This window comes from Zophobas morio, unplaced genomic scaffold (genome assembly GCF_036711695.1).
Source record: "Zophobas morio isolate AGI-343-1 ecotype UQ-CSIRO unplaced genomic scaffold, CSIRO_AGI_Zmor_V1 ptg000223l, whole genome shotgun sequence".
Lineage (NCBI taxonomy): Eukaryota > Metazoa > Arthropoda > Insecta > Coleoptera > Tenebrionidae > Zophobas > Zophobas morio.
This window is the reverse complement of record NW_026972327.1, coordinates 66,005-80,467: the sequence shown is the minus strand read 5'-3', so window position 1 is coordinate 80,467 and position 14,463 is coordinate 66,005. Positions and strand designations below refer to the sequence as shown.

The 14,463-nt window shown below is 26.7% G+C and overlaps 2 protein-coding genes across 4 annotated transcripts; one reads left to right on the top strand and one right to left on the bottom strand.

The window, feature by feature from the left end:
• Positions 1-1,027: 1,027 nt before the first annotated feature.
• On the top strand, positions 1,028-6,686 carry LOC135146347 (uncharacterized). The gene is made up of 12 exons (XM_064078513.1): positions 1,028-1,118; positions 2,789-2,853; positions 3,101-3,196; positions 3,453-3,548; positions 3,607-3,640; positions 4,151-4,220; positions 4,275-4,323; positions 4,421-4,513; positions 4,735-4,833; positions 6,087-6,169; positions 6,222-6,501; positions 6,603-6,686. The coding sequence occupies exons 1-11, from the start codon at positions 1,028-1,030 to the stop codon at positions 6,310-6,312; spliced, it is 867 nt and encodes a 288-aa protein (XP_063934583.1). The 3' UTR covers positions 6,313-6,501; positions 6,603-6,686.
• A 2,144-nt stretch (positions 6,687-8,830) lies between these two features.
• LOC135146342 (uncharacterized) lies at positions 8,831-14,056 on the bottom strand. Of its 3 annotated transcripts, none has more exons than XM_064078507.1 (24): positions 13,973-14,056; positions 13,865-13,907; positions 13,605-13,664; positions 13,495-13,549; positions 13,239-13,301; positions 13,104-13,156; positions 12,914-13,048; positions 12,755-12,816; positions 12,484-12,582; positions 12,363-12,423; positions 12,177-12,301; positions 12,039-12,105; positions 11,837-11,907; positions 11,662-11,736; positions 11,498-11,602; positions 11,278-11,379; positions 11,136-11,222; positions 10,871-11,009; positions 10,741-10,801; positions 10,395-10,449; positions 10,274-10,338; positions 10,151-10,214; positions 9,943-10,082; positions 8,831-8,968 (listed from the first exon to the last, which is right to left on the bottom strand). In XM_064078507.1, exons 1-24 carry the CDS (start codon positions 13,994-13,996, stop codon positions 8,914-8,916), a joined length of 1,866 nt encoding a protein of 621 aa, XP_063934577.1. In that variant the 5' UTR covers positions 13,997-14,056; the 3' UTR covers positions 8,831-8,913. The 3 variants fall into 3 exon arrangements, with proteins under 3 accessions (XP_063934577.1, XP_063934578.1, XP_063934579.1); XM_064078508.1 differs by having other exon boundaries at positions 12,755-12,813; XM_064078509.1 differs by lacking the exon at positions 13,973-14,056 and having other exon boundaries at positions 13,865-13,939.
• Between the last annotated feature and the right edge of the window lie 407 nt (positions 14,057-14,463).

Here is a 14,463-nt window from a genome sequence, read left to right as displayed (position 1 = left end):
ATAAGTTTAAAATATTATATTTATATTATTATACATAAAAGTTCTCTTTTGTTATTATTATATAATTTATTATTTTGTGAGTACTTATTATTATTCATATTCACTTTTATTATTTTTTTATTATTTTTTTCTGCGAATAATATTAAATTAAAAAACTAAAACGTGTAATAAAAACTTTTCTATATTTACTTTTGAGTATATTTTATTTATTATAAGTTTTCTAGCATCATTATTAATATTGTATAATTTTTACTTAATATTATCAATTTATATAAACTTTTGTATACTTTTTATATTTATATTATATTATATTATTTTAGACATTGTGCAACACATTCGCTTTTTTGTTATTCGAGATTTGCGGCCTGAAAGTGAAGGACTGGCCTTTGCTTCTCCTCTTCGCTGCCGGAAACTTTTAGCCTCCTGGGTTAGGCCCTCCACTATTCTTAATTAATATTTTTAATTACTTTCATTATTTTATTATTTATTTGAAGTTTTTTATAAGTAAGTTTTATTATTTATATTTATTTTAATGATATACATTTTTTGTTATACACATTTTTAGTTTTAAAATAATTATTATTATTTAGATTTATTTTTATTATTTTTTAATTTCAACTTTATTATTATAATAATATTATATTGTTTTAAGTTTTAATCTTATATCATAAGTAGTTAACCATAATTATTATTTATTAATCATATTCAGATTTATTATTATGAATATTATTAAATTTATTCTTGAACAGAAATTATATTAATTATTCATTCAGTTTTAGTTTTACTATTATTATTATTTTGTTTTTTTCTGTTTACATTATTATATTTATTATATCATTATTTTATATATTATCATTTGTTATATTGTTTCCCTTTTATTTTTAAATATATTATAATTATAAATGTTATATTTTTATATTATTATTTTATTTTCATGTATAGAGTTATTATAATGAAAACAAATATCATTATATTTTAGCTTTACTATTATTATAAATATTATTATTAGGGACTTGCTTGTGTGGAGATGAGTTGCGCTGCTGTTGATTCTCCAGAAAAGTTTGAGCGCGAAACCGACTTCCAGCTAGCCACCAATGAGGAGGGCGCCGTCGTTTACTGTCTTGACTCCGCTGAAAAAGTATTTTTTCTAACTTAATATTATTTTTTTGTATAGACATTTTTTTTTATACTTATTACTATTAATTGTTGAGTAAAAGTTTACTATAACAAATGTTTTTTTACCAATTTTTTTTATAATTTCAAAGTTTTTATTATATTTTTTATAATTTTTTTTGTATACTTATTTTCATTTATATTTCTTTTAAATACAAATTTGTTTTATAATAAAAATTTAAAATTTTTCTTTCTTTTTGATTATATTTTTTTTATTTATTTTTATTTATTATAATTATTTTTAAACTTTTTTCTTGCGAAGGTAGTCTGCATGTACAAATATAAAAGTTTGTGGTACGTTTATTGGCGGTTTGTTAGAGAAAAAATGAAAGCGAGACGATCTCTGGAGCAACTCAAAAACGGTTTTTTCTATATAAAATTTTTTTTTAATTTTTTTATGGTTTTTTTTATTATATAAACAGAATAAATAATTTTTTTTCATATAAAATATATTTTTTCTTTATTTTTTCATGTGGATTTTTTAAAATTTTTAATAAATGAAAACTTTTCTCTATAAATGTTTATTTTTTTATATATATAAAAAGTATAAAAAAACCTTTTTTCCTAACTTTATAGTAGATTTCAATGTTTTATTAAATAGTATAAGAACTTTTTAATATTATTATTATTTATTTTATAGATTTTATAAATGCTGTTAATTTTTTTCATTATTTTGTATATAAAACTTTAATAAAAACTTTTTATATATATTAATAAACTTTTTTATTTTAACAATTTTTATTAACTTTTCGTATAGGAAACTATAAGAAAACTTTTACTTAATATTATAAAAAAGAATGCTATATATAAAATATTAATAAATTGTATAATATTTTTATTTTTCTTGAAAAAAAATATTTAAAGAAACTTATTAATATCTTTACCGGAACTTTTATATAATTCTGTTACCTAATAAATTTAGTAATATTTCATATTGTAAAAACTTATTAACTTTATAAAAAAATGTTTTTTTCATTTTTTATAGTAGTTTATATTAAAAACTTTATAAATAAAAACTTCTAAAAACTTTTTAATAATATTATCAGTAAAACTCTCAAATATTTATTTTTACCTTTTAATAGAATTTGGGTCTATTTGCGCTTGATTGCGCTGATTTATAATTATTCATGGTAGATATTGCTCGCCATAAAAGCCGTTTCAAAGGACTCGACCTGGAGAGTCTGACACATGACATGGCTGCTTTTTATTCGTTTTGTCTGCAGCAAGAAAAGTCTAATAAAGTGATTATCATTATTATTATTATTTATGTATTCAATTTTTTTTTTACTTTTATTATTATTATTATTGCATTCAGTTGCAGTGGAGCAACCTCATGGACAATTGGATTTCCCTGCGGAGCGCTTTTAAGGCTTCTTCAAGCTTGCTAAACGCACCAGTCGAGGACAAGCTTTCCGTGAATTCTAGTACAAAGCCAAAAAAACTTCAGCTTGTTTTTCAAGGCATCATGATTTTTTAATAATGAAAAAATATATAATATATAAAGTTAAACTATAATAGTATTTTTACTACAAAATAATAAATATTAAACTTTTTCTTTATTAAAAATAACATAAACTTTCAGTTTCTTATTATATTTATTAAAAAGGTCTCCCAGGGACCGGGAAGAGCACACTTGCACGTGCGCTTTCCCATCTGCTTGACTTGGATTGGATTAATCAAGTGACACTGTTTTTACTGATTTTTTGTTTTGTATATCGTGAATTTCAGTGGATACGTATATATTTTTGTTTTATTTTTTCCAATAAAGTTTTGTTTATATTTATAATGAAATATTCTTCATATTTTATGAGTTTTTCTACATGAAGTCATTTAATTATTATTTATTTTATCTTAAAAAAATTATATTTAATGATTTTTATAGTTTCATATTTATTTATAATCATATTTAAATATTAATTAAAAAAAGGACAACTGCGGAAATGCCCGGAACTACCATCGCAGGATAAGCACCAATCAGAATCCGAAAGGGCTAATAGCTGACAAGTGCCATCATCTCGCTCAAGTTTTTGTTTATCCTTTTTTTGTCCCTCAATACCATTTAAAGAAGAAGACTAGCAGCCAATCAACAATAAAATAATTTATACATTATATTTATTATGAAAAGATTATAATAATATTATTGAAGCAATTTGTTTGGGCACAAAAAGTTTTACTATAAATTAGATTTTATTAAAAAGCGCACTTTCTCTTTTTAATTTGGTACATGTTTGGATAAAATTTATCAAATTAATCATTCTTTTCAATTTTTTTTAACGAAGCATCGAGTTAAACTTTTCCGCGCACTGAGTCCCACCGACGCGCTTGTGTTAATTATTATTCAATCTCCACGTGACGAGGACACCCTGACGCACACGGTTGGCTGCTTTCCTCCCCAATGTGTTGGGCATTAATTGTATATCATTTCCGTTACAGGCTGCTTTGGCGTTCGAACGTATCAAACTTCGAGGTTTTTTTTCTTCACTTTTCTAATGATTTTTGATAATATTTACTTCACATTATAACGAAATTTTATATATAAAAAGTTATTAATAAATACTATAAATGTTTTTGGATTGCTTATGATATATTTTTCTTTACTTTTATTATTTATTGCATTTTACTTATTACTTATTTACTTTTATATATATTATTATACTTAATCTCCTTAGTACAAATTTTTTATTTACTTTGTATCATTTTATACACATATTTGTATAGTAATAAACTTATCATTTTATTATAACTTTTTTTATTCTCTTTTTATTATTATTTTATATATTAATGTAACAACTTATTTATTAATTATTCTATTTTTTTTATCGTCTGCTAATATATTTATATACTTTTTATTTGTTTACTATTTATTCTTCCCTTTAATATCTTTTTATCTTCTTAATAAAAGTAGTCCAAGTTTTTTCTTTATTTATATTTTTATATCTTTTTATTATTATTTACTTACAATATTAATACTAACCAGGATTGGGCCATACTTCCTTGATCGACCACAAAACTGCGCGGCACGTTATTGGTCGATTTGCACGAGAACTGTACGCCGCTCGTTTGTGCTTCTATTTTTATAATGTTTTCTTTTGACCATTTAGTGAACCTTTTACTTCTGAGGAGTTGAGCAAAGCTTCGTTAGTTATTCATGTATTATTATTATTGCTATTATTTATTATTATTATTATTTATAAACTATAAACTATTTTTTATACAAATAACTATATTTATAATTTATATATAACAGTTGGATCCCCGTCTCGATTCATTATCTCTTTTAATGCAACTTCTTAAAGAACTTAAAAAAATTTGTCGTGAAATCCAAAGTTTTACTAAAGAAGTAAACTTTCTTCCTTTTCACTTATTTTTAACTGTCCTTAATAGTATTTTTTATTTATTGATATATTTAGCAGTTTTTTGTTAATTATGTTTCCATATAAAAGTTTATATATGTTTATTTTTTGTTTAGAGCTATTCCTATATTTAAAAGTTTATATATATTTACTTGTTATTTAATACTATTTATATCTATATATATTTTATATTTATTTCCTTGTAAAGGAAATGGAAAGTGCTTTGAAAAGCTCGAGCGAGTACGAGAAGAACTTGGCAAAAAGAAACACTTCCTTGTATAAAATAGTCTATTATTCACTGGAACTGGTAACTTATACAGTAAAAGTATATAAAACTTTATTATTAGAAAAAATGAAATTTATACGTAAACTTTTCTTCTAAGTAATAGTGGAGGTAAAAGTAGTTGATAATATTCATCTATATTTTTTCTAATACTTGAAAAAATTAAGTATTCATTATATATAATATAAACTAAAAGTACGTTTAAATATAATTTTATATACAACACTCAAAAGAAAACTAGACTTATAATAAATTTAAAAAATTATATATAGTAAAAAGTAAATACAAAAAAATAAATTAAACTTTATTTAGTTTACTTGCCTTAAAATTAAAAATGAAAAAAAAGATTTATACTTTTTAACCAATGAAAGATAACTTTTTATTAATATCCAATAAGAATTAATGCCAACTTCACAAAAAGAAAAATGCAAAATGATATAATTGGCTAATAAGAAATGCTTATATACTTATAAAAAAATATTATATAAAACTAAAAAATAAGTGGCCGTAAAATCTAAATGAATTGTTCCAATCAAAAACTCTAATTTTTCGCATTAAATAATTTTTATTATTATTATAATTTTAATACTTATTAATAAAATCAAAATATTAAATGAATACGTTTAGAGATACCTGAGCGGGTTACAGAAAATTATACTTTTTTTTCTTATTATTTAATAGTATATAACTAAACTTTATAATAAAATTTAATAAGTATTAGTGGTAACCAATAAAGCAACTCAAAAAATATGATTTGTGCGCTTTTGGAAAACATTTTACTCCTTACAATAATTTTTAACGTAACTACCAATAATTTTTATAATATATGTTAATAAAATTATTAAATTTTTAATATTTTTATTAATTTAATAAACTTTTATTATTTATATTTTAAATTACTTTATTTATTATAAATTTTTTTTATAATTTTATATATTTTTAATTTTTTTGTTGCGTTAAATATCGCAGCCAATGAATTATCACATAATTGGCAAGTAAATTGTCATTTGGGATTAATGAAAGGAATGTAGTTTTACGCTTAATAAATTATAAAATATAGAATCAATGACTGACCAGTAAAAAATGTTTTTATAATAAATAAATTGTCTTTGGTTTTGATAAAAGAAATTTATTAACCAATTGACTACATATATATAGCAAAAAACGACAAAGTGTAACTGACCCATAAAATCAATATATGTTTATGAAAAGTGTTATAAGATAATTATTAACCGAATAAAAATGTTATACCGCTTAACCCTGAACAAAAAAAATAGGATGAAGAAAGTAACGGAGCCATTAGAGAGCATATTCCTCCGCTTGTGAAGAATTTAGTTACCGGCTGCACCTTCCCTAAAGAGTTCTACACTATTATCAATATAATATTATACATTAGGAAATATTTTCTACAGTTTCCATATCACTTTATTGCACGATGAAGATAAAAGTATACCTCCTTCACAGAAAAAACTGTTGGAAGAAAGATTAGAGCGTGAGGCATAAAATCTTCCATTCAACCAATATATATATATTATTTTGATATTTGCTAGATTGAAAAGGGAAGCATGTGGGAAGTCATCGTAAGCCGCGTGGCCTATAATAGTCACGTGGCTGCCATCATTCTTGATTCCAGTCAGCTGGGAGGTTTAGTAGACGGGCCTCTGCAGTTCGTTCATATAACTGTTGCTTTGGGTCTTCTTGTGCTTAATTATTATTATTGTTATTATTATTAATAACTTATTGATATTATTATTACTGCCATATTATTTATTTATTTCTCTGCTTATTAAAAGGATTGAACCCAGAATCTCAGAAACGGGCTTGCCCTGTAGAAAGCCATAATCTGCGTGATCCGACCAAAAGATCGCTGATTACTTTAGCCTCTCCTCTACTTCTCCGAGGACAAGTTTTTAGGCACATCAAACATAAATAATAAAATAAAAATTATGTTAAATTGTTTCTTTCAAAAGTTTATGCTTTTATGATCAACTTTAAGTTGAGGTTTTTAACAAAAGTTTTCTATATAACTGACTAAATCTAGGTGAGGTTAAGGCTAAGATTCAGGAAATTCGGAATAGACTGCAAAAAAATGTAACCTCTTAAAATTAGAATTGCACCAAATTTTTAAGTGTGTAGCACAAGCTTAACGGTGTTTTTTTAACGTCTTCTATTTTTCAGTAAGCCTCAATAATATCACATTACTCTTTTAATTCCTTTAGGTAAAAAAACAGTTAAACAGAAAGAATTTTCAAAAGATTATTAATTTTGGTGTTTATTGGCTTTCCAGAAGTAATTTATCGTTACACTTGCTTTTGATATATTAGTCTTAAGCAAACTTTAAATTTAACTTTATAAAGTCTTTGAGGAGAGGAAAGAAGAAAGGTTATGGTGCTTTTACTTGAAAGGTCTTGACCTTGTATTATTCCGTGGGGTACAAAACCTTAAAAGCAGTGATGAAGGCAAGCTCTTTAAGTGCCTGAAGCTGAGTTATTTTTTAATAAAATTATAACAACTGTAGCATATCAGAATAATTAATAGATAAAAGTCCATGATTCTTTTGTAACGAGACCGAAAGGAGTGACCGAAATTTGTAAAGTTCCCTATTAAAAACTCGTTTTTAACAAAGTTTATGCAATTTGCGGTCCTAATATTTTTTTTTTTTGCGAAACAGTAACTACTGAAAAAGAAGTAATCTTTTTAGATTCTTAATTTAAAAAATCGACAGTCATCTATATCCTTTTGGATAGTTACAATACTCTTTGGTCTTTTTAAAACTCGATTGTAGTAGTATGATAGTGTTTAAAACTTGGAGATAAAAGGCATTTATGTTGATCGAGAGCAACGAAATCCTCCATGAAAAAGTTTTACAGAAAGTTTTTATAAACCTTTATCCTAACATATTATTTTTAATACTTAATATTGTACAGCTTGTTACAACTTCATAGATTATTTTCGACTTATTTTTGTGGGTTGTTAAAACCATTTTTCACAAGCTTTACTAAAATAAAGTTCTGTTTATTAGGATAATTTCCTCAAGATTTTTTTTTAATTTTTTGTTTTAATCACACACAAAGCGAGAAAACCTATGAGCGGTTTATTGTAACTTTAAGACTCGTATTAAATGAAACACATACTGGGTTGAGTTATTATTATAGTACCACGACTTATATTTTGTCTCTTTTCAAATTTTAAGTAAGGAGCATATGACAGATACGCTCTAACAAAAAAAAATCCGCACCTCTTAAACACTCAACTATTGTATTCTTTAAAAGAGCATAAAGCAATTAAAAGTAGCAAGCCAAGAATAATCTTTTTAAATTACAAATAAATCGATTAAGTATATAAACGTATGGATTCTGTTATTCATAATTGGTTGAACTTTTCTGAAAACTTAACTTTAGTTTCTTCAAGTTATAATATAATACTAAAAGTCTTTTTTAAGATTTGCTTGGGCTACTAAATTTTTATTTTACTGTCAAGGTGTTTTAAAATTAAGGAGACATTACACGCTCATTTATCGAAAAAAGAGTTTTTAACAAAAGCTATAGACGTTAGACACAAAAGTTTGTAAGACTTACTTTCAAGTTAAGTAGCAGAAACAGATCAAGCCAGAGGAAGACGCACAGAGTGGGCTCGTATATATTTACTTTAAAGTCTGAGTTATTTTATTATAATTAAATAATTAATAATTGTTGTTCTTGCTTCTTTGCTTAAAATTTTTAGTTTGAGGTTGTTCGATTTATCCACCTTCCGTTTTTGTTTTTACTTTAAATAAAGTTATGTATATAAATGTTTTGGCTTGTCGCTAGCTTTTAGGTATTTAAAAATTACAAATTACTCCAGCTACTTTTTATATTTGCAAGTAGGAAATAGTTGTAAATAATGAAAACGTAGGATCGTTATCAATTTTTACGGTGTTGAATATGCTCTGCAATTATAGTGTATTTTATTTACAGTTTATAAATAAAAAGTAATTGTTTTCCAGTTTGCGCGAAAATATAGAAAAAAAATTAAGTGTTAATAAATTCAATCGGAACTTGTGAAATATGGCGTCCTTGAGTTTATATAGGCAAGGCAGCTAGTTTTTTAGTACTTCATAAACATTTAATTTCCACCGCGATAGGCTGAGGCTCCTATAAAGAAGTCTCGAAATTCAACCCTAGTATACAAAAATAGGTTTCACTTAACAGTTGTACATTATTCTTAGCATAGTAAGTGGAATTATAACTGGCTTATCAGCTTAATTAATCAATACGCGACCATCATTAGTTTTTCAAAAAATTTTAACTTGTCACGTAAACTATAAAACAGTTTCTTATATAGAGTATTGAACTTTATATAGTATAAACACTAAATTATAATTTTTTCCTTTAAAAAAAGATGGGCAAGCTAACTTTTTTTATTGTTGTCGTTAACAATTTTTATAACGCTAAAAAGCATACGCCCTCAAAAAATAGGAAGGTTCTAGCAAAGTAAAAGTTCTAAAGTACCCAATTAAAGTGAAAAACATCTCACTTATATTTCCAAGTTTTAGCATAAATTAATCTACATTAAATTTACAAAAACGGGTTTCCAAAGATTGCATACACTACACAAAATGTACCCTGTTAGTATTCTCCTTTGTCTTCTTGCATCGAAATTTCACAGTAAAACAATAAAATTATTACTGAGGAGAGGTGTAGTTACGACTTTTATCATAAGATTTTTATTGTAAACCGTAATACCGTTATTACCTCACTAGTCACCAAGTGGAAGTTCAACTATACTATTTTTTTTACCCTTTCAAAAAAATTGTGATAGAGATCCCTTCGAGACTACCAGAGGCAAAAGACTAATACTATATAAGGCTTTTATAAATTAACTATCTCTCAATAGAACTTTCTAATATTACTACGATACTATATATATTTTTTTAGTGAATTAGCTTGATTAAGTGGAATTACCTACTGGCTAGTTAGTGTCTTTATATGATTCATTGCACACACAACCTTTACTTTTCAATAATTTTTATTAACTTTTAATTAAAACATGGTAGCAAAGTTTGCAATCAGCGACAGACGCGCATTTTTACAATGGTATTAATCAATCTACCTAATAGAGGAACATTCCCTGCATATAATAGTAAAAACTCACGAGTCCATCAAAGATCCATCGCGACTTCGAATAAAAGGAGGAAGCAACGGTGTAACGTGCGGATTTTTAAATGTTGAATTCTCGGAGCCCACTTTGAATCCAGGTAACCCAGTGCTGTACAAAATGCATTTCCATCCGACCTAGAAAAAAAAAAAGAGAAGTCAAAAAAACTGTTGTTATTATTATAGAAAGTTAGAATGGTTATTACTTCCATAAGATTAAGAAATATTATATTTTTTAATTCGCAAAGTAACAGGGCCTTATGAGCTTGTCTACAATTTCCATAACTTGATACAAATTTGGAAGCATAATTTGTAAATTAATTTATTACGGGTCTTCAAGGATACCAGCATCTAAGTATAACCCCCACTGCTTTGGGCCCTTCAAGTATATTTTCTGAATCAACAAAATTTTATAACATTACTGAAACGCAAGGATATTAGAAAACACACCTCTTGCTGTTGTGAAATTTCGTCAAAGGATATTAGCATATCGCAGAATTCTATCCTTTATACAAGAATTCATTACTACATTAAGGTTTTCAAAAATATATGCTTTTAGGAGATGCTTAAATTTTTTATAGTCTGGTGCAGTCAAACCATTTTTTTTTTATATATTTTCTGAGAGGTCCGCACTCATTATAGTATAAACTAAGAAACAACACTTTATAACCAATTATAACCCTATGTTCTCTCCATTATCGAACTACACAAAAATTTAAATAAATGGTAACAGATTTTTTAAAGGTGTGCGGAAACGAGAGTCTTTAATAATAAACAAAGTTATCGAAATTTAAGCCTTTCGGTGGGCCGTGTTTCCCACATCATCCCCACTGACGACGCTATGGCAAACATGAGCCCTATTTGGAACCAACATGGTGGCAAAACGTTAGCAAATTATAAAAAACCTGCCAAATAACTGATTCAACCAGTCCGATCGCACCCCGACTTGCAGTTTACACAGAAAATAAAGTCCAAAGTCACGTGCAGGACGGAGATCAACAACAGCTCGCAAACTCGTGACACAGAGCCCACCTCCACGTGCGCTTGAAGAAGTCGACAAAGAGTCTAAATTCCAAGTGGTATAAAAGATAAATAATACAAGATCGCAAGTGCGCCTTACGAAACGGCAATACATGCTTATTCTCAACTATTTTGTAAATTAAAATAATAAAGGAATGATAATAATTTTACTTTTAAAGCGATGCTAACTTTTAGCAAGGCAGTTACTTGCTGCCGCACATTCTCATTCGTACTATTTAGGAACTTTCGAAAGCACTTCTGCTTGAAGTACTTATTTAAAAATTTAAAATACTCGTTTATAGTGCTAATTTACTTCATAATAAAAAGATATTGCTCTCATGCTTGCTAATAACTTTTTATCAGCAGTACCGTTTGACAAGTTGCAAAGCGCATGCTCTGTACGCTTTAATAATTCCTAGAGTATAAAAAACAAAAAATTGAACTACTATTCATAATAAAGTTGGTAATGGATCTAATTAGACCACTTAATAGCCAAAGCTCCTATAACAAAGCTTTTATAAATATAAAACTACTGCTTTCATGTCCTGGAAAACGCTAAAAGTCAAGCACTCTTTCAGATCTTGCAATGCCCAGTGACAAAGTTGGACAAGTGCAGCGTGATTAAGGCGTCGAGAAGACTACCCGAAGCATTTTTAAGCACCCTTTTTTTTTTACTAAAGTTCATTAAAGCCATTACAGCTTCACCGACAGAAATCCCACTTATTTCGTAGAGATTTGTTTGATAGTTCATATGAAGAAAGCTCGGTTTTTTCTATAAATATTAGTGGCATTATATATTATATTAAAAATAAAATATAAGTTTTAATCATAATAATTATTGTCATTATAGAAAACTACAACTTTAAACTAACAAGTTCGCTGACGTTAAAAAAGGAATCGCAGGACCGGAAATTAGTCTCTTCAAAGGCATCACAACTGATTTCTTTTAATTTTTAAGTATCAAAAAAACACTATTATAACGTAGTAGTAACTATTTGAAATAATAGTTAGGCAAACAATTCTTTTTATTGTTGTAATAATGGGAAAAGTCACAATTATAGATGCATGCATTACTGGTCAGACTAGAGCACGAGCGCTTCTGTCCAGCCGCCCATGAAAAAAAGCCTGTCTTCTTTGGTAGCTTAAATAAGTAAATTGCACAGTTATGTTTGTTTGCACCAAAATAGATTGTATAATGCCCGTTTCAATTACACTGAATTGGCTGTGCGACCCAAAAATAGCGGACAAAAGTTCGTGCTGGCACTTCACCATTTCTTTTTCGCTGTTGGAAAAAGAAAAGGTTGAGATGAGCGAGAGAGAAGCCACGCGCTCGGTCGCTACAGAGTTATCAAAAAAAATTTAAAGGAAGAAAAATAGTTTAGAAAAAAAACTATATACAAAGTTTCATAGAGAGCCTTTCTTTTAACACGGCTTTAACGACTTCTTTGTATTGTGCAGCCTGATTGCTCAATAATAAATATAGTTATAATCAATATTATTATTATAATAAGAATGAAACCTTTTCAGGGGTTTCAATTATGCCACTTCTAATAATTGTATGGCGATCATTTACGTGTGTATGGTAAACATTCATAAGAGAGGAAGATTCCTTTGAATTCTACATAAATATATATTATTTATATATAGAATATATGAAAAAGTGAATTTCAAGTAAAAAAGAAGTTTATAAAATATGTTAACTATATTTGCAAAAAGAAACAAAAATCAGGTAAATAAATAAATATTATTGCAAAAATAAATTTTAAATTATTTAATTGCGCAGGGTAAACCGGAATTCTTCTCCAGGAAGTTCCAGTGGCCCCTCTACCTTTAAAAGAAAGAACTTCTCCTGCTAAAAAAATTCATTACACATCCGTTAGCCAAATCTTTTCTTCAAGTTTTTTATTTAAAAAAAACTTCATGACTCTACAATTTATTAAAAACTCGACCGCTATTATCACTAAAAGACCAATCAAAAAGCTTTAGCTCTGCTTTATTTGCTCCGTTAGACCAATGGCACCGGATGTCACGCTCCCATTTTGACAAATTACCAACCAAATCTCCTGCAAGCTTTCCCGAGACAACTGACAAACAACCATCAGTAAAAATAAGAATAAAATCTTTTAATTGGGTCTTAACTTTCTGAAATGCTTTGTATAAGCTTTTCCTTTCTTACTTTCAATTGTTTTAATCTAAATTAATAATTGTAAAGCTTTTCTTTTGTTATCTGAAAAGGCAACAATTATCAAAAAAAAAAATAAAAGTAATACTTACAAGTAAACCACATTGTTTACTTGTGTGTGGAGAAGCAGTTTGGGTGACTCTATAACGTAACTCCTAAAGAAATGACAAATAAAATAAGGAAGTTTTAATTTTAATTATTAGCTTTATCTGTATATTATATAGGAAAGAAAAATTTGCATTATAGACGTCAGATCACCAATACTATCATTTTTAAACTGTGTGTGAAGTGTAAACTGGTAACATAAAGTAGATAAAATTTGGATAAATATATGAATACACAAAATACTTTTCTTGATAATGAAAATTTTCCATTAAGTTTCTACTGGCAATCACAGGTTGAGCTGTTTTTTATAAACTAGTTCTTTATAATATTTTGTATTACAGGTTGAAAGCTACTTAATTGCTTTATTCCTTCTCGCACAATTACAACTAACATCTTCTCCTCGCAACTTAGTCCTTTTAAAAAAAAGTTAAAAAATTATTATAAATATTTACTTTTTCTATTCTCTAAGGAAACCTTTTTATGTTATAAAAAATACATTTAAAAAAATTGTTTTCTTTTTAATAATATAAATACCTCTCAAATAAATAAAGTTAAAACATATAAGTCTATATGAAAAAAAGAGAAAAGTTGCATATACTGTGGCATTCATAACCTGACTGAAAACTCAATTTTTCTATTTGAACCATTCTTGGAAACTAAATATTAAGTTTTTATACCTTTTAAAATTAATTGAATTTTATAAGGTGGGGAAGTTACTAACACTGTCCTCGCCAGTAAAGTTCATCAAATTCGAAACATTAAAAAAAATTAGTAGTTAAAAATAATTGTATTAGATGGTCAATAATTAAAGCTTCTAAGTTAAGCCACGTAAACCCATGTAACTTGGCTCGCCTGCTTAACAAAAAAACTAAGAGTGGAGAGCGGTAAAAATGGTTAAGTATATCTATATATGGTAAGTAGTACCTATTCTTTGGTGGAGCAGGTTTTCTGAAATGGTTATCGGTTAAAGTATAGGAAAAGTTAAACCAACGGTATTTTATAAAAACCAATTTCGATTTTGATTTATTTTGTAAAAAACCAAAACTCACTTGACCCTAAATACTAATAAACCTAGAAATGTTTTTAAGAAATCTGATAAGTTATTATATATGCTACTTAAGTTCCTCTTTTTATTGTAAGTCCACTCAACATGATTTTTTTTCTTTTCTTATTCGTTTCGACTGTTTTTTACTTACCAAACAGATATATTTT

Excerpts from the sequence above, each read along its gene's own strand:
- LOC135146347 (XM_064078513.1), top strand. The coding sequence starts at position 1,028 with ATGAGTTGCGCTGCTGTTGATTCTCCAGAAAAGTTTGAGCGCGAAACC. Across the intron at positions 2,854-3,100 it reads ACTTGGATTGGATTAATCAA|GACAACTGCGGAAATGCCCG; the intron begins GTGACACTGTTT and ends AATTAAAAAAAG. Across the intron at positions 4,221-4,274 it reads GGTCGATTTGCACGAGAACT|TGAACCTTTTACTTCTGAGG; the intron begins GTACGCCGCTCG and ends TTGACCATTTAG.
- LOC135146342 (XM_064078507.1), bottom strand. The coding sequence starts at position 13,996 with ATGAACTTTACTGGCGAGGACAGT. Across the intron at positions 11,737-11,836 it reads TTTTTAACGTCAGCGAACTT|AAAAAACCGAGCTTTCTTCA; the intron begins GTTAGTTTAAAG and ends TAATATTTATAG. Across the intron at positions 11,380-11,497 it reads TTTTCCAGGACATGAAAGCA|GAATTATTAAAGCGTACAGA; the intron begins GTAGTTTTATAT and ends TTTATACTCTAG.